Raw genomic sequence first — 19,403 nt, 5'->3', positions numbered from 1 at the left:
CACGGATAAAGTGGATTATTGCATTTTGACAAGTGGAGAGATACGACGCAAGGGTGTAATTATGCTTATTATACTATTTTATTGCAATTTTTGTAGCTAATTTGGCAAATATTCTTTTATAAGTGTTTGTTTGCGCACTTTATTTTGTACAACAGCATCAGTTTAAGTATTACGCAACCGCTGGGCTTTCACAGTGGTCTTTATTTGTGATCAGCAACATTTGTCCCAGAGAACTGAAATTCCAGAAACACACCCAGACAGCTGAGCTCACTGCCCCGTGAGGGTGACAGGACGGAACAACGTGACACCGGCTCAGTGGATCTGCTGATGAAACGGCCAGTCACAACCACAAGCTCTGGTGGCAGCAGAGGGAAAAAAAGGGACAACCTCGCTCATGATTTGCTTCATAGCAGCATTACCCCGCATAAACCCGGGGCTGGCTGCCATCAGGGACTGCAGTCTGTCAGGAGTGTGCTGGGGCGAGAGGAGGCAGGCTGGATGATCTCTATCTGATTCATCCGAGCAGAGATGACTGCATTCCTCCAGGCTGAGATAAGATCCACTGAAAGGAATATTTAAGGAAAGATGGGGGTTGATATTCAGCTTAGTGGAAGATATTAAGTCTAAAAAGGATGAGGTTCAGCAGCCTCCAAATGAACGTGCAAGTCACGATTAACACATCCTGAATGTTTAAATTATTCAGATAATTCTGGATAATAATAATATTATAAGGTTTAAACAACAAAATTTAAAATACGGAGGTAAATTTACATAATAATTATACTGTTTAAATTACTTAGGACAATTTACATAATTCAGATTTAGTAGGATCTTAACTATATACACATAGTTAAACTATTCTGGTAAATTTATGAGACTATGTTCTTGACCTGAACATTTCAATTATGCAGATAAATTTACAAAATTAAAAGAAATATTGTGTGACTTTAACTTTAATATCTAATTTAGTACGGCAGATTTATAATGTATAGGGTCTAATATCTCAATGACTCAGGGAAAGTTGAATTTATAACACTGTAGGGTTTAAACTGTACCTTATACTCCATATACATTTTATATTTACTACACTATTTCATGTGCAACATTTCATTATCATGTGCAATATCACTTGATTACTTCGTACTTGTATTTCTTGTTTTAAGTTTACTTGTTTTCATTACACTTTATACGCTGGGTTTATTGTCATGCTGTTGTCATTTTTCTGAGCTATATTTGGCACACCGATGGACTTTTTCCCCCCCAAATCACTGAAACTACTTATTATAAACAGCAACAGACATTTCAGATTAGATCTCAGAGTATCTTGAGTTCTTTTGATGCAGGTGTTTATAACAAATATCAGTAACTCTTGAATCATATGCATGATGTTAACCTTCCTTTGATCCGGTCCAGTTTCCAAACTGCCTCACAATGAAATCATCTCCAGATAAACTGATGATGAGCTCAAACCCTGTCTTCCTGCTCAGGGACCCCCATGGGACCATCGCTCCTGCATTTATCGACCAATCGGCTCGTCTGAGGGGAAAAACACGAGAAGAGGCAACTGACGGAGGAGCGCGCATCGCACCGCGCAGCTTTTGCGCACAGAGAGAGACGTAGCTGCGACACTGGCGAGGAGGAGACGCGACCAGCCGAGAGGATGCAGTGAAAAGGACCAGTTTCCCAGCTGATTCAGAGCCGGGCGAGAGGGCAGCTAGAATTAAAAAAAAAAAAAAAAAAAACACCGTAGAAAATGAGCGTGATCCAGGCTGGGCACGAAGGCAGGGCGGACGGAGGCAGGGGAGGCTTCACCGACGGCGGCGGCGGCTCCCCGAGGCTCCAGCAGTGCGCACAGCCCCCCAACAGCGGCAGCAGCAGCAGCCGGACCAAAGAGAGCCGATACCAGCAGCAGCAGCTCCAGCAGCAGCGGCATCATGGTGGGTCCATGCTCAAACAGCCGTCGCACAACGAGCCGGCCGACGTCGTGAGGCGAGCGCTGGACTTTAAGTGCCAGGGAACCCAGTGCTACAAGGATAAGAAGTACCGGGAGGCGATCGGCAAGTACCACCGCGCTCTGCTGGAGATCAAGGGGCTGTGCAGGGTGCTGGGGGACCCGGACACCAGCTCCAAGTCCCCGTCCTCCCTGCTGCCCACCATCAGCAAGTCCACCACGCTGACGGACGAGCAGAAGGGCGCGATGGAGAACGCGGAGCTGGAGTGTTACAACAGCCTGGCCGGTAAGATCTCAGCTCATCTACAGTTAACGTTGAGGGGAGAATGTGGGAATACTCCAGAGCACATGCATGATTCATCAGCAGCATGAGTCACTCTTAGGCTTACCCCACAATCCCCCTCACTTTCTTCTCATGTGGACACTTTAGATTCATCCACTGCTGGTCAGATTTATCAGTATGTTTGTTTTTAGTTCAAGATCTCTCTCCCTGTGTCCACATTTCTAGCTTGCCTTTTGCAAATGGAGCTGGTGAACTATGAGCGGGTGAAGGAATACTGTCTGAAAGTGCTCCACAAGGAAGGAAAGAACTTCAAAGCTCTGTACCGGTCTGGGGTGGCCTACTACCACCTTGGAGACTTCCAGAAGGCCCTGTACTACCTGAAGGAGTCGCACAAACAGGAGCCCTCAGGTCAGCACTGGCAGCTCATTGCACTGTTTATAGAAATCTTGCACAGCTGTAAAAATCAGCAGCTCTGTGCATGGAAGAGAGTCTGACTGATATATCGGCTGGCCAATATCAGCCTGTCACAGATTGGTATCGACCAATTTTCAAAAGTGTATTTTGTACAGAACATACAACAGAAAAGATGCCTTGGTTCATTTAGAAATAGTGTTATCATACCGTTTATCCACCAGTTCAGACTCCATTCTTTAGAATTCTCTCAGCACTGTCTGCAGCGCATGTAGCAGAGTACGTATCTGAGTCAAGTTGTGTCATTACTGGAAGCTGCTAACTGGTTTGCGTGAAATAAGACTAACGGGGGGGAAAAAAATCAACAATGACCCCTTATTTTTTTTTATCAATATTACTCTAACATATGTAAATGTTAAGAATATTGTCTGATACATCAATACTGGAATTTTTTACTCTAAGAATCAGGATCAGCCCCAAACATTCAGTATTGCTTGAACTGTAACGCACAAACACGCACAAACAATCCTAAATAACATCTGAATTAGATGTACAAGTTTTTGGTTAAAAATAGTCCTTTAAAAGTAATGACATGTCATAATTTTCTATTCTCAGTATTTGTAATATATGGATAGATAGATAGATAGATAGATAGATAGATAGATAGATAGATAGATAGATAGATAGATAGATAGATAGATAGATAGATACTTTTTTAATCCCGAGGAAAATTAAAGTGTTCAGCTGCTTACAAAAAATAACAAGAAAAGGCAGGTTGGTAACATTGACAGTAAAGGTTAGTATATAAACTATTTTAATTTAAGATCAATAGGGTGCTAAGTGAAATTAAAAAAATCAATATACAGTATATACACATTTCAAGGCACAGAAGTCTAAAAATTAAAATGAATTGAGTGACATTAAGTGATATTTGTGTATACAAAGAATATTGGTTGATATATATCAATACTGAGATTTTTTTTTTTACTCTCTAAAACTTTATATCAGCCCAAAAATCTAGTATCAGTTGCATTTTAAAATGAGGAACTCCAAATATCTGAATTAGATGTGCAGCTTTTTGTTTAAAAATAATCCTTTAAAGGTAACGAATCTTTATCTTCTCCCTTTCCAATATCATCCAGCAGAAATATGCATATGTATATCTAAAGATATTAACTGATATATCAATACTGGAATTTTTTTATTCTGGAAGAATCTGTATCGGCATCAATCCCAAAAATCCAGTATTGCTTGGTCTGTAATGCAAATAATCCTACATAAAATCGAAATTAGATGTGCAAGTTTTTGGTTAAAAATAATCTTTTTAAAGTAATAAAACATCATCCTTTTCTCCTAGTAATATTACTCTAACAGATATGGGAAAATATAAACAAAAAATATTGGCAGATTTATCAGTACTGGATTTTTTTTACTCTCTACAAAGTCTGTATCGGCATCAACCCCAAAAATCCGGTATTGGTTGGGCTTTACAACAAGGAACCTCAAATATCTGCATTGGATGTGCAGCTTTTGACTCAAAACAATCCTTTAAAAGTATTGAAACATCATCATTGTTGAGAATATTGGCTGATATGTAATAATATTGGGATTTTTTACTCTTTAAAAATCAATATCGCCCCCAAAATCCAGTATCAGTTGGACTGTATCATTAAGGATCCCAAAAAGTATCTGTATTAAATGTGCAGTTTTTTTAGTTCCAAATTATCCTTTAAACGTAATGAAATGTCATCATTTTCTCTTTTCGATATTACTCCAACATTTATATGCATAAGTATGTATAAAGGATATTAGCTGTTATATAGCTGTCACATCAATACTGGTATGTTAAACTCTCTAAAAATCAATATCGGCACCAAAAATCCACTATCAGTTGGTCTTTAAAATGAAGAACCCCAAAAATCAGAACTAAATGTGTAGCTTTTGATTCAATAATATTACTCTAATATCTATATGTCTATAAAGAATATTCACTGATATATCAATATCGGAATTTTTTTGGGTCTAAGAATTAGTATCGGCCCGAAAAATCCAGTATCAGTTCGTCTGTAAAGTGAGGGACCCCAAATAATATCTGGATAACATTTGCACCTTCTTTATTGAAAACAATCCATTAAAAGTAATGAAACAATAAGAAGTTTAATCGATTGAAAACTCAACAAAATTCTTGCCTCAAGGCTAAACAGAGATGTTTCAGTCTGGACTAAGCTAAGCATCTGAAACACAAACTGGTTCAAGATACACAAATGTGAAGAGCCTCCTTGTTTTTTCTGTGTTTTATGTGAGCATTTGAAGGCATCATTGTAGGTTCAGGAACAAGTAGAGGTGCACTTTTTATACTCTGATATGTAAAAATGTCGTTTAAAGCTGGCAGGGACATAAGGGAAGGAGGCAGATATCAGCTTGACAGTCATCACATTAAAACCACCTACCTAATATCGTGTAGGTCCACTTTGTGCTGCCAAAACAGCTCCGACCCGTGGAGGCATCAACACTGAACCTCTAGTGGGTGTCGGGTCCTTTGGCTTGTTCTGGTGCATCTTCTGGATTGAGCTGCTATCTGGGGAGTTTGGAGGTCTGGTCAACACCTTGAGATCTGTTGAGGATCTTGGTTTGGAACATTTAGCTGTTGTCCACTGCAGGAACCTGTGGGCTGTTTTAGAGCAAACTGGAAGTTTCTACATGTTCTTATCCCAAGAACTGACCCAGAAGAACTTCTTTTTTAGAGTGACCAGAACATGTCTGTGCATTTTATTCAAAAGAACCAGCCCTATAGAACCTCTTTCAGGGTGTTTTAGTAGGAAAACAATGCATATTTATGAAAAATTGCTGGATGCTCATTGGTTAGACAGGACAAGATACGCCTTTTTTCCTGCACTCCTGATCTAACATCTAAAACTCCCCATATAGGCGAACCCTCCATTATTCTATTTCCTCCATACTCATAGAACTAGAGTGAGATCTAGTAGCTGTCTTATTGATGTTTTAGTGCACTTAGACTTAATGTTGTGGCTATCACTGTTGGATCCCACACCTGAATGCAAACAGAAAGCTTTAAAGGAACCATTTCTTTAATCTAGGTGTGCCAAACATACGGTCAGTGGGCCAAAAGCGGCCCACCATAGGGTTCAATCCAGCCCATGGGACAACTTTGCAAAGTGTAAAAATGACAAAGAAATTTACTGCAGAAAAATGTAAATTTAAAATACATTCTATATCTACTATATTGTTCAGTTCCAGATACCTGTGACTAAATGTTTTGTATCTTTGTAGATACTCTGTGATCTGCAAGTTGTAATGTGTAAATGATAAACTGAAGCATAATATTGTTGAAATATAACCTATTTTTCTTAAGAAATTTCAGGTTGTTCATAATGTTTCATAAAAAGATAGTTCACTAAATGTGAACATTTTCAAAATTGTACTTTTTTGCACTAAAACAAAGGGAAAAAAATCAGAGTTGTTGTTATTTATAGGCTGCTATGCTGGGATTTTACCGGTTTGGCCCACTTGAGATCACATTGGGCTGTATGTGGCCCCAAACTAAAATGAATTTTACACCAATGGTCTGACCGTTTGTGCCATCTTGCGACTTCCTGCATTGGAAAACTACCTTGTTTCAGTGGGTGGTTCTTGCAAGTTACATCCACATGAATGTCAACACCCAAGATCCCCTACAGAACATTGCATTGGAAGGAGGTGATCAATGGTATCCACTTACCTGTGGGTGGTTTTAATGTTGTGGCTGGTTGGTATAAATGCTACAGAGCTCATGTGGAAGCAGGTACACAGGCAGTTGTCAGGTAATAACTGGAGGTTTAACCCACCGGGGACCTCAGCAGGACAGGAGGGGAACAGCAGGGAGTGAAGGAAGGAAAAAAAACTGATGCAAAAATATCAAGAGCTGGTTGCAGGCGTGACAGAGAAACTACTAATTAACGTGTGTCCACTGGATTACGTAAGATTCCTCTGCTGTAACATCTGGAGGGTGAAATTAACTCTGTGGGGTTTTTGGCCATTTTTTCCGCCTATTCCTGCCGCCTTTGGTCTTTTAAAACTGTGTGTATTTCAAGATGTACACAAAGAACTGATAAAAGCTTTTTGAATAAATGTGCTGCAGTCATGTCACATAATATGAAGAGAAGCTACGAGCATCACAGGGAAACTAGTTAAGCAAAAGGCGCCTTCTGATGGATTTTAAAGATCTTCTGTAGTAAAAATCAAGTTTTTCACTTTGTTACTGTGCCCATATGGTGTTTTTTATTTGCTAGAAGATGCATTGTAAGCAAAATAAGCAGTTTTCAAACCTAATAAACCTAAAACATTTCACATCTCCTTGCAAGTTGGATTGTTTTAGAACTTTATTTGTCTTCAGAATCTGGTAGTTTTGCAGTGTTTGGGTGAAATTGTAGCTGCCACGAGTGAAGAAAGGGGCAGATATGTGTATTCAAAAACCAGTTAATGAAGTTGTAGAGTTGCATTGAAGACATTTTAAGGCTGTTTTCATGGGCAAAACTTTTAAATATGCAACCATGGCACACAAAAATGAGTTCTAAGGGGTTAGATCAACATGAGGGACTTTAAAGATGAAGATTTTTCATCCTTCGTAGTACCATTGTGGATGTATGTGTTCTGTGTATGATCATATGTAGATAAAGAACGGCCTGTTGACAGTGATCTGGAAAGGTCTTTGCAGCTTTGCTAATCAAAACTGCTATTTTTTCAGTGTTATATTAATATTATGGCTGTTTGGAGGAGTCCTCAAAGTGCAAACTGTGCAAAAACAGCTACAAGTGGAACTTTCTGGAAAAATACGCCCCAAATAACTCAATGTAGCAGCTTTACTGTGTTTACTTTAGTTAAAGTGGAAGATTTATGAGCGTATTGATGCACCGTTTCCTCTCTGAGCAGGAAATAAATCAGCCTTTTCCTGTCTTTGTTTTCCAGACACCAATGTCATCCGCTACATCCAGCTGACAGAGATGAAGATTCGCCGGAATGCCCAAAGGGAAAAGAAGGAGGCGACATAAGCTGCCGGATGACTCCTCGTTAAAATGTTCACCCTTACCGTGTGCCGCCTGGACCTTTAAAACGCCACGAGTCGAAAAGGTCTCGGTGTGAAATGATGTTTGTTTGCTTTTGCCTTGCACAGCATCCGGTTGCCAGTTCTGTGATTGAAAAAAAAAATTCTCTGTTGTGTGCTTGAAGTGTTTGGTTTTTTTTTTAAAGAAACTGTACCAGATATTGAGTTTCCGTCCCCCCCCCCCCAAATCCACCAACTTATCTAGTATGAGTATGTTTTAAACCATTCCAAACTGATGCACTGCCAGTCCAAACATTGCACATCCAGGCCAACGCTTGTGGAAGAGACAGGAGCAACAAGGTCCGCACAGTGAATCCAGCATGTCTGCAGGCGAGTGTAACTGTAAATTAGCACCTGCCCTCGCACAAGATGCCTCTTGAATGCCATGGAGTGAGTGAGTAACAACCACAGACACTTCTGTCACCACTTTGATACTTAAAGTACTATAAAAGTCACAATTTTTTACATATATATATCTCTATATATCTGAAGTAATGGTGCTTTTATTAAGTACTCAAAGTGCACCCTGGTTGCTATCTTGAGACACATATCACAAAATATGTAAATAGGCTATAAACTCACAAGAAAATATAAAGGAGAGGCAAGCTGTTTGTGTTTATCAATGCCAAAACGAAGCACTTCGGTCACAGCATTTACTGTATCTACATATGTTTACTGTAAAGGTATGCGTGTAATAAACGTGTCTGTTGATTGAGATATTTTTCGTGGTGCCGCAGCGGTGGATTTCCCTTCGCTTTGACATTTTTATCGTGCTCATAAATGAAAAATAAATGGATGGAGAAGAGCTGATGAAAGCACATGTGTAAATAAACTAATGAAGCAAAGCTGACTGAGATGATTTTATACTTTTGGTGCATGACGTTATCTGAAAGTGGAGCGTTAACCACAGGAAAGGCCCAAAATTAGACATGTCCATATCTAATTTAGATTTTTATTTGACTTTCTCTTTCATCAAGCGATAAAAAGACAGAGGAGATTGTTCATACATCATTCATAGCTGGATTTACAGAACATTTTACTTTTTAAAAAAAATGACGAAAATTTTGGTTTTTGTAGGCTGTCGTTAGTGTTTTCTGAGTTATGTCGTGATTAAAAAAACTAAAATCTCAGTTTAAATCTCCCTTAAAAACCAAATCTGATTTGTCAATACAAAATGAAAAGAGATATTTGAACTGGCTTTACCTGTTCATGTATGTAAAATAGTGCATAATAATTAGATATGACTTCATTTGTGTAATTAGACATACATTTTTTTTGACAATGTGTAATACACAAAATAATTCGAATCAGCTGGGAAGGTTTATTAGTACGTAATATCTATTAGATTGTTGTTTTTTTTGTCTTTTTTACCTGTCGTATTTTTCTTTAATTGTACTTTAGATGTAAGGCGGCGCCTGAAAGTTGCCGTTTTGTGCCAAAATCATGAGAACCTAATTGTAAAACTAATCAACAGGCAACACAAACTGCTCCTGACCCTCCTACAAAAGCTTTAATTCTTCACAAATTAACTTTGCCTGTTGGCTGTCCCTGTGCAGGCAGAGAGGTTTAATATATTTGTTGATAGCTTTTAGGCAAAACAGTAAAGTTACAGGCTGGTAAAGAAAAAACAATGGGTAGAAACAGTCTATGCAGCTCCATCACGCTTTAGGTGGAGCTGCAGAAGCGTTTTAACCTTCAACATCACACAGCCATTTCATCTGTTCTTCTTCTTCTTTTCCTTTCGGCTTTTCCCTTCAGGGGTCGCCACAGCGAATCAATTGCCTCCATCTAACCCTGTCTGCTGCATCCTCTTCTCTCACACCAACTACCTTCATGTCCTCTTTAACCACATCCATAAACCTCCTCTTTGGTCTTCCTCTAGGCCTCCTGCCTGGCAGTGGGAAACTCAGCATCCTTCTACCAATATATTCACAGCCATTTCATCTACTGCTATTATAAATAATACTGCCCTTTAATTACAGTAAGAAAGGAAATACGGAGCACAAAAACGCTGCACCAGTTGGATTGTTTGCTATGATTTTACTCAAATCAGTGTGTTCCAGTGCAAATACAAGTCAGTCAAGAACAGTAGAATCCCGACCTGATCAGAGTCCGTTAGCAACAGTAAGTTCAGCTTATTCGTGGTCACATTTCGCCGTAGCTTCTTTTCAACTTCAACAGCACCCGAAGTTGAAATACTGTTCGTTCTCCAGAGTCCTCAGAGAAAAGCATTCACATTTACATGTATGTCGGGTCACACTTAGGATAAAGACAAGATCAAACATCAGAGGTCACTTATCGAAAGTAAAACGAGAGAATCAGGCTTTAAGACCAACATCAGATAGTGTTTCTGTTAATTATTTTTCTGTTGTAGCTGTTTTTTGGTTTTTAACCTGGTGGGCAGACAGTTGATTTGTAGAAATCGAGTAAATTCTCCTTTAAATATCTGCTAATTTTGCACGTTGCAGTATCTCACAGGTCAAAACAAACACAAATATTACTTGAAAATAACATTTAACCCCAGTCTGGTGAGGACAAACCCATGTCAAATACAGAAATTAAATGTAATTATGTGCAGTTCACATGCATTTAGCTCATCAAAATGTGATAAATCATTTTCTTGATTAAAAATTAAATATTCAGTCCATAAAGTGACAGAAAATAATGAAAAAAATGCCCATCACAGGTTAATAAAGAGACAATTTTGTTGTAAAATTGCTTGTTTTCTTTGTGTTTCTGAAAAGAAAAGACAGTGATATGTAGTGAAGCTGAAAATGACAAATATACAGCAAATTCAATGTGACTATAGTTTCAGAATAAAAGCAGATGTTTTGTCCAAATGCTGAAAAACACACACAAATAAAACATTCACAGACAGCATTAACGAGTGTCAAAAAAACAATCAAGGCAAATAAGATTATAAAAATAAACCATTAGATAAATTAACCAATAAATAAAATGAAATAAATTAAAGCAAATATAAATAATCAGAAGTGAGAATCAAGGTGCCACCAGGGCCTGAAACTTTGCATCCTTCGTCTCTTGGTCTTTTTTTTTTACGAGGCAGACATTTTACATTTACAAAGTTCCCTTTTCAGTTTGGACAAATGTTTCGGCCGCTTTAACAGGATCACACACAGATAACAGACAAGACAGAGGATTCATGACGTACTCGTTGTGTCTTTCTGACAGTGTTTCGGTCCCGACTGGAAACCAAGCAGCAGTGACATTCCTCGTTTGAAGGTTGCAGCTCGCTAATGCAAAGAAGTGCTCGTATTTTACAACAGCATCCAACCCGTCCTTTGGGATTTGACCCTGTAGAGGTGACTGGTGACGACGAAACAGGAACACAATCATTTTAACAGACGGATTACAAATCAGATGTTTGTTGTTTTTTTTAAATGGAAATAAACCTGAAGCTTTACATTCATGATGCTTTCTAAAAGTGCACTTCACTGAATGCACAGTCTTGAACTCAGGCTTGAAATCAAGAAAAGTATGTAAAGCTTAGTGAGAGGGTCGATGCTGCTCTGCTCTAAAGCCGTTTTATCGCTTTATGCCCCCAAAGGAAAGAAAAACTAAAATCCTTCGAGCTGTTCAATGACAAATGACGCCGTTTCTGACTGTTCTCTTCCTCCAGTGCATGAACAAACACACCCGTTCAAATGTGATTTTCAGACACTTTTCGTGGTTTGTTGGAGCAGCTTCAGAGATGAGGACTCAGCTGCAGCCTGCAGAATGAAAAACAGTTCAACATTTAATCCCATTCATCGTGATTTGATCGGTTTAACGACTGAATTTGGGCGACATTTAACATAAATTGTGTGGATCTTGTCAGATGGATAGCTGGTGGTTGGAGAGCAAGCAGGTTTACAATTTAATAGCGAGACTGGATAAGAGATCTGTAATTCAGTTCTTCCAAGTCAGAAAGAATGCTTTCAATATCCATAATGTCATTCTTCCAGCGCAAATGACGTCACTTTTAGCATTCATGTGGTTCTCATGTCAGATATTTTAAATTCTGTTGCAAATATCCAGATATCTGCAACTGAATTATGACTTCTATTAAGTCTAGTTTTATTTATCTTTTGTAACTTTAATTCTGACTTGCTTTAAGTCTACTTCAAGATATCTTTAATTCCACTCAATTTAAGACATATTTATTATAAATTTTAGGTATTTTAAATTAAGTTTGAACTTGTCGGAATAATGTAACTATCTCAAACTGGAATTCTGCATGGTCGAAATCTAACTACGGATATCCTGACAAGGCAAAATGACAGACATCTGTAGTTAGGTTAGAAGCTGCTGCATTTGGGAGGTGGAGGCGGTTTGCTTTTCAAGCATACTATGGCACCACATTTAGAACTGCATATGACAAGCTGTTTAACGCCACATTAGAGGCTAAAGTTCTAGTAAATTTCCGCCATCTTGTTCCTCACAAAGTCCTCGCTGAAGTGATTTTCCAATTTAACTGCATTTTTTGCACTTTTATCCACCACAGCTGCCACCATTACCTCTTCTAATGCTTTATCCAATGGGGGACCTCACGAGAAACTTTCTGATGATGCTTCTAATGATGCCGTCATAATTTAGAATTTGACCAGTGAAAACTGAATTAGAAATATCTCTGTCATTATGACTAACCAGAATGACCTTGTTAATGTCTGTAGTTTCAATGCCAGATAGTCCATCTCTTTTACTAACTGATGCAAAAATGTACATGGTTTGACTAAACCTGCTCTGAATTTAGAACCTTAGGTAAATAAAAGTATACAAGCGTTTCTGAGACACATTTACGTGAAATATGAAAAATAAAAGCACGCATTCTGCAGAACAATGTTCCAGGTCACTGTCACTACAAATGTTCCTTGATGCTGCTGTTGTTATTTAAGGCTGAGCTTATAGGACTTCATCTGTTGTTAGGTAGTTTAATCTTCTGAAATGATAACATAGTTCACAACAGTGAATTAGCTTAAGAAGTTGGGAAATTTTCTCATCAATATCCCATAATGCACCAAAGCATCCATGTGCAAGACAGTGAACCTCAATGCCAACAGCAGACAAATATCTTGTGTGGAAGCTCTGCTGCCATTGATGCATAAATGGGTGAACAAGAAACACTGGCTGCGTCCCAATATCCATCCTACTGTAATATATAATATTATAAAAATATTTAGCATGTCCCCCTACATAGTATGACTAACATAGTACGCCCAAAATACCAGGATGTCCTTCTATTTTTGGTTGGACGTAAATATGAAAGATGCAAGCCATCATACTTTTCTGCCCATTCTGACCCACAATCCTTTGCACTGTTAGGTCCCTACATCTTGGTGTTGGACACAAGTTGGAGCTGCCAACCATGTGGAACACATGACAGAGCATTTTGCATTACAGACTGCAACGATTAAAGTTGAAGGTGCAAAATTATTACAAATTAGTCTGTCCCAGTTGTGTGCAATCTGCAAGAAACAAAATGTACTTTGAGGAGGCAGCCGTAGTTCGTACTACAGTACATATGTAAAGTATGAAGAATGTGATTTGGAATGCAGCCAGAGTGTTTAACGCTTTGTAGATAACATTTTTAAAAATAACTTCAAAAGGCGTCGACCGTGAAACAAACAGTCTAAACAAGGGGTGTCAAATATAACACGCAAAGTGTAAAACTACAGAGAAGAAATCAACTGCAATTTTTCACCAAACATAACTACTATTTTAAAATTGTCATTTGCAGATACTCTGATCTGCAAGTTGTAATGTGTAAATGACAAACTGAAGCATGATATTGTTGAAGTTGCACTTATTTTTCAAGTTGCTCTTTCACGTCTTGTAAAAAGATGTGAACATTTCCAGAATGTACTATTTTCCACCAAAGTAAAGGGAAACATTTGGAGTTTTGGCTATTTTTAGGCTATTATGCTCAGATTTCCACTTGAGATCACACTGGGCTGTATGTGGGCGACTGAACTGAAATGAGCTTGACACCCCTGAGCTAAACCAATTAAATCACCATTAACTCCGCCCATATTTGACATTTAAACCAATCAAATCATGCTTGGTGGCATTAATGGGTCAAATCCCGTTCTGCAGGCTGCAGCCAGATATTTGGCTTTTGATGCCATATTGGAAGATTTTACCGCAAATAACAGCAACAAATGTCAGAAAATATTCACAGTAAATGTCTTCCTGTAGTCTACTAACAGTAGTGTAGATGGAGAACCAATCCCAGATTTATTTGAACTAACTGACCCAGACTTGTGACAATGCAAAGGCTACAGCAGGAACAGTCTCCTCGCTGTTGGACCGATTTAGGACCAGAATCCCGGTTTGTAGCGGTACGGAGACTCTTTGGGAAGGCTGAGCTCTGGTCTGCAGAGCGGCACCGTTCCGTCCCGGTACTGTCCCTCGTCCTGCCGGTCCAGCAGGTTCTGGTTCCTGCGGGGGAGTAGGGCGTCGGGGCCTCCATGGGGGTGGGCAGCACCGCCGGGTCTCTGCCAAACTCCACGGTGGGGGGAGTTTCTGTGCTGGAGGTGTGGGCGGGAGATTCACCGTTACCCGGGTTCTGTCCGTTTCCTCGGGCCTCGCTTCGGCCCAGAACACGTCGCAGCGAGCTCGTGGAGAAGGCCGAGGACGAGACATGAAGTCCAGAGTTTTTGGGCGTTCAGGAGCGCAGCGACGCCGAGGTGTTGGAGGGAACACGACGTTCGGGTTAGGGAGACGGGGGACCTCAGAACAGTCTTCTTTTAAACCTCTGAAACCAGCTGCTGCAGTAAGAAGACAAATTAAAGAGCAAAAACAGTTGGAGAAGGTCCAACATCAGATTTCTAGACTGGAAGTTATTGGGTTTCATCAATATTTTGGTTTTGGCACCACTGATACTCACTAATATGAATGATTCAGGGTATTTTACCTTCAGAAGAGCTATTATATAGAATTAAACATGACCACAAGCACGTTTAATAGGAGTATTTGCATGTTTTTTTTATATCCTATATTAAAATATGAATAATATTTTTTGGAAAACAGTATGTGGAGAGAGTGGAAAGAGAACAGAAAGTTTTCCATGAAGGTTGTTGATGGTTGAGCTGTTTTTGCGTACAGAAATTATATTCTACAAGTGAAAACTAACTAAACAGACCTGACAGAATGGCACAAGCAATGCTAATAAGCTAACGTTTAGGAGGTACAATGTTTACCATCTTCAAAATCTTTGTTTCATCTGTTAGACTGCTAACATGTGCCAGTTTGTACAAGATAAGTAATCATTTATGTGGTTGTAAGTCTAAAGTGTTAGAAAAACTCATTTCAGCTGATGAGGCATGAATGTTTAACCAAATTTCAAGCAAATCCAGCTAATATTTTACTTCACTGAAAACCCCTAATGTCAGTAAAAACCTGCAGGAGAGAATTCCTGGTTTCTGCAGTTCCATGCACCGACCGATGAAGACTTTTAAACTGAACAAGCTGCTCTATTCACACCACAACAGATATACATCAGTCTGCTGCAGACAGTTGCATGGCTGCTCGTACTGAATACAGAAAAACACAGAGCTGCCGTGGATGTTTGTCAAAGGCTGTGACTTTGCACTTTTCACAGAAAACAGCAGCTGGTTGCAGATTGGACTGAACACAGTGTCAGTGACTAATCCTGAAGTGTGCCAGGCAGAGTGGGAGGACACAGCTCAGAGATGAGGGTAAAACATTTCACAGCAATCTACCCAACGGTGTGAGACATTTCAGTTTTAACCAAAGTGGAGGAGCAGAGTCATGCCATAAGCTTGGCCAAAAATGAATTCACCATCAACCCTCTGAACCTCAAGCAGTTTCTGGCCGTTTTTGCTCCACATTTTTACTCACTGTGGGCTCATTTTTCACTGCAATGTAAAGTCCTACACCTCTATGGAAACAGCACAACCATGGCTGTAAGTCAGGAGAACTCAAAAATATATTTTGTGCGGTTACAGTGATTTACAGCATGAAAACCAAATTATAGCACTGTAAATCATCAAAAAAGAAAAATATAAGTATTGTTTTTTGTTCAGTAATTTAAAAAATAGAAAAAAAATTTGAATCAACATGTACAACCTGCAGTTCAGCCAAATAGTCTCGGAATTTTTGTCACAAGACTGTTGGTTGCAGCTGAGTCACTGATGACTTTATAGTTACAACAGGAAGTGCAGATTTTTCTGTTTTTTTACAGAATCTGGTCAGAGCAAATGGCTTATTTTTGTCAGTTGAAAAAAAGATGTGTAGAATGAAGGAATTTTGAAAAAATAGCACAATTTAATGCTTCGATTTGGTTAATTCTTAAGATGAAAACAGAAGTCTAACATGGAAAGCTAAAAATCAGACGATTCCTTTTGTTTTTATCGTTTCTGGCTGCGACATATGCTATGATTTTTGCATTTTATTCTAGTAGGCTGAGGTTAATATGGTCAAAAATACATAAAAAAGCTAAAAATATATAAATACATATAATACTAATAGTGAAATAGTAAGGTAATCCGCTCATCAACATCTAATTATTACAATTACTGTCAGATTCTACCTGTGTTCTCCAGTGCCGTTTTTTCCGGCAGCGGTTCCAGATGATTAGTTGGGCAGTTCTTCTTGATGGCTCCGTCCGACGGGGTTCGACGAAGGCTACGGGAGGAGCTCGGGGCCGAGGGGATGTGTGTGGGCGTGAGGGACTGGTGGGGGTTCCGCTTGAAGCTCTCCAGGTGAGTGTTGACCAGAGGGTTGACCGGCGTTTGGATGGCTGGATGCTGTGAGGCGGCAGGAGGAGGCGAGGCGGGACGGTAAACCAGCAGCTCCTCGCTGTCCGAGCGCAGCAGCGAACGAGTCGAGTTGCAGTCGGACACCGACGATAAGGACAGCAGCGTGTACGAAGAGGGCAAACCTCGCTCCGGTAGCGATGGCGCAGAGGGTTTTAGAGGGCTTTCCCGCCGGAACAGTCTTCGAGTCGGAGGGCTGGTGCTCCGTCTCTGACCTCCTGACCTGTGGAAGAAGCCCTCCCACCGCGGTTTGATGCTCTCTTCAGGTTGAGCCATAGTCAGCAGGTTGCAGCCAAGTCCAACGGCCGCCAGCAGAGCTCCACAGCCCAGCAGGACCAGCTCGGAGCGCCGGCCCCCGACCGGGCTCTTCCTGCAGGGTGGGGTTGATGGAGCCTGGCCGCTGAGGCAGTACTCCTCTCCATCACCGTCAGCAGCAGCAGCAGCAGCTGTGTGGGCCTCCTTGTGGAAGGGAATACAGAGGTAGGACTGACCAGAAGCTTCTCCCGGCTCAGTGGTGAAGCAGCAGTCTTCATTTTCTGAAACGCAGGACGACCATTTCATCAGATTGTTTGTCGTACAAAGCTTGTAGAAAGACTGAAATAAATATTTTAATCAATGCCTTGGGGAAATTCAAGTTTCTACATTTACAATAAATGTGCAAAATTGTTGGTAATTATAATAAATCAGAGTAATAAACAGTATTGTTATACACTGTTAAGCCAGAAATTATTCATAAACATGGTATATTTTGATCCACAGTGAATATTAATTGTCTTCTTTTGGCTGAAAATAACATGAACAAGTGACAAAAGATGGTTTTAGAGATGCTACTGATAAATTTGAACTATTGCTAAGCATTCTTTTGAACATTTTTACTAAGAATATCATTAGGAATGGTATCCTCTGTCCTTTGATATCAATTTGTGATACGTTTTTTATTAAATTTGTCAAAAACTGCATTAAAAATACCCATTGAAATGAATGGGATGTCGTACGGACAACTGCCAAAACCAAGTAATCTTTGGAACCCTGTAATGCTCTCATATTTTACAGTAGAAATGTCATTCAAAGTCTAAACGGGTCACAAGGCTTTGAATGTGATTCATCTAAATCAGTGTTTTGATATCTTCTACGGTTTTTACATAGTCGCAGTTTAAGTTTCACGAATTTTTGGAAAACCTAGAATTTTTCTTCAGCTGGCTCTAAAAGGGCAGTTAATCTTGTCTCCTCACAATTTCATCTCTACATGAATAATTTATAGATAAAAATGAAGTAATTTTCATCCTCTTTCATCCCGTGTGACTCTCATTATCACAGGTCTTAGTTTTTTCACCTCAGAGCTCAGAGTGTGCTGACCAAAACTGTCATCAACTCCCATTATATCTGAAATATATCCCAAAGTTTTGGGTGAAAATCAGAAACGGTAAGTCTCTCCAACCTGCCAACAAATTTATGTAATGCACAGTATGGCTATGAAAATGCATCAGCTGATTCAAAACAAGATGGCAAAAGGATCTTTTCAGCATGACTTGTCGTTTTTGAGCTGTGGCTGTATGTTCAAGGGTGTAACCCATAGTCTGCCTGTCTGCTCTTCTTTTCTACTTTTAGCTCAAATTGTTCTAAATCTTTAAGAAAATGCAACTTCTGTACAGTTCTAAACAGTCCTGGTAATTTCTACAATGTTCTAATACAACATTCAACATGAATATTTATGTGTGAAACTTTGCATATTTTAGATGACACATTGCCTGATGTTGGAGTTCTTCTAAAAAATCCAGTGACTTGAGGCCGACCGTGTTTGTTTTTGTGTGCTTGCTGTCTGAATTCCATCCCTCCAAATTTAGTTTGCTGAGCGTGCACGGCCCGTTTCCCTGCAGCAGCTTGTTTACACTCACACAGCTGCAAACATGCACATCTGTGTTTCCTGGGTCGACCACTAACAGCCGTGTGGGATCCAAGCATCTCCCTCACTGGGTTTCTGCTCTCCGTGTTATCGTGTGAAGTCTGCAGCTGCCAGACAAAATAAATCTGCTAATCCGCTCCACCTCACCCATCTCCACGAGGCTCGGCACTCCAGGCACCGCCGGACTGTGTCTCGGGGATCTGCGGAGGTTCGGGGCGCTGCAGGATCGCTGCCTGCTGCCTTCATGGGGAGGCTTCATGCTGGAAGGGAGGAAGGGTTTGATTTATATAAGAGATGCTGCTCTACTTAAGGAGCAATAACCTGTTAAAGGCAGATAAAAGGTGGATTTTTTAAAACCCCCTGATGCCCTCACCTGGCGTCAGCGCTGTGCTCCCTGTAGGGGCCACATCCTCGGGATCGGCCCTTCTTCCTGGAGCCCTTCCTCTCGCTTTCCTCGTCGTCCTGCTGAAAACCGGCACTGCGACCCCAAGCTGTGCAGCCTTCTCCTGGAGTGACTGCAAAACAAGACATTATTAAAATAAAAACATACCAGAGGATAAATTTAATGATTTTGAATGACTATAATAACTGCAAAAAAAAAGAGTGACTTTCTAGGTCCATGGAGAATACATGAATCTCGTGCTCCGTGGTAATAATGGCATCTTCAATCAGGTCTAATTTTGAATATAGGACGTTTGCTTACGCTGGATGGCTCTCAGGCGAGGCAGCATCGGTGGACTAGTTGGAGGACTGGAGCTGCTGCTGAGCAAACTCCTCCGCCGGTCGTGGGAGGGAGACGCCTGCACTGTGATTTTGTGCTGAAAATCTAGAAAGATATCAACAAATGCCCTTTAGTTTCTTCATTAGTCTCTATATTTTACTCAGCAATGTCGTATGAGCAGGGGCGTCACTAGGTTTTAAGGACGGGGGGCTTAGCCAACAGGAGATGCACAGGATGTGAGCGAACATTTAATTTC

The 19,403-nt window shown here is 40.1% G+C and overlaps 2 protein-coding genes across 2 annotated transcripts in view; one reads left to right on the top strand and one right to left on the bottom strand.

Annotated features, from left to right (window-relative positions):
- Positions 1-1,386: 1,386 nt before the first annotated feature.
- On the top strand, positions 1,387-8,596 carry LOC110953215 (tetratricopeptide repeat protein 9A). The gene is made up of 3 exons (XM_022197089.2): positions 1,387-2,237; positions 2,460-2,642; positions 7,611-8,596. The coding sequence occupies exons 1-3, from the start codon at positions 1,754-1,756 to the stop codon at positions 7,691-7,693; spliced, it is 750 nt and encodes a 249-aa protein (XP_022052781.1). The 5' UTR covers positions 1,387-1,753; the 3' UTR covers positions 7,694-8,596.
- Positions 8,597-9,771: 1,175 nt separating this feature from the next.
- map3k9 (mitogen-activated protein kinase kinase kinase 9) overlaps positions 9,772-19,403 on the bottom strand; it is a 28,159-nt gene continuing 18,527 nt past the window's right edge. The window contains 7 exon segments of the mRNA XM_051957271.1: positions 9,772-14,194; positions 14,197-14,328; positions 14,331-14,513; positions 16,298-17,059; positions 18,574-18,686; positions 18,800-18,941; positions 19,130-19,252. Coding sequence (XP_051813231.1) covers positions 14,058-14,194; positions 14,197-14,328; positions 14,331-14,513; positions 16,298-17,059; positions 18,574-18,686; positions 18,800-18,941; positions 19,130-19,252 — 1,592 coding nt within the window. The 3' untranslated portion in view covers positions 9,772-14,057.

The sequence above is a fragment of the Acanthochromis polyacanthus genome, chromosome 1 (genome assembly GCF_021347895.1).
Source record: "Acanthochromis polyacanthus isolate Apoly-LR-REF ecotype Palm Island chromosome 1, KAUST_Apoly_ChrSc, whole genome shotgun sequence".
NCBI classification, from domain to species: domain Eukaryota; kingdom Metazoa; phylum Chordata; class Actinopteri; family Pomacentridae; genus Acanthochromis; species Acanthochromis polyacanthus.
The sequence above is the reverse complement of the archived record's forward strand: the minus strand, read 5'-3'. Positions and strand labels throughout refer to the sequence as shown.

What these genes read in the sequence shown, in the direction of transcription:
- LOC110953215 (XM_022197089.2), top strand. Translation starts at nt 1,754, where the DNA reads ATGAGCGTGATCCAGGCTGGGCACGAAGGCAGGGCGGACGGAGGCAGG. An exon ending in GTGTTACAACAGCCTGGCCG is followed by an intron (nt 2,238 to 2,459) that starts GTAAGATCTCAG and finishes CCACATTTCTAG; the next exon opens with CTTGCCTTTTGCAAATGGAG. An exon ending in GCACAAACAGGAGCCCTCAG is followed by an intron (nt 2,643 to 7,610) that starts GTCAGCACTGGC and finishes TTTGTTTTCCAG; the next exon opens with ACACCAATGTCATCCGCTAC.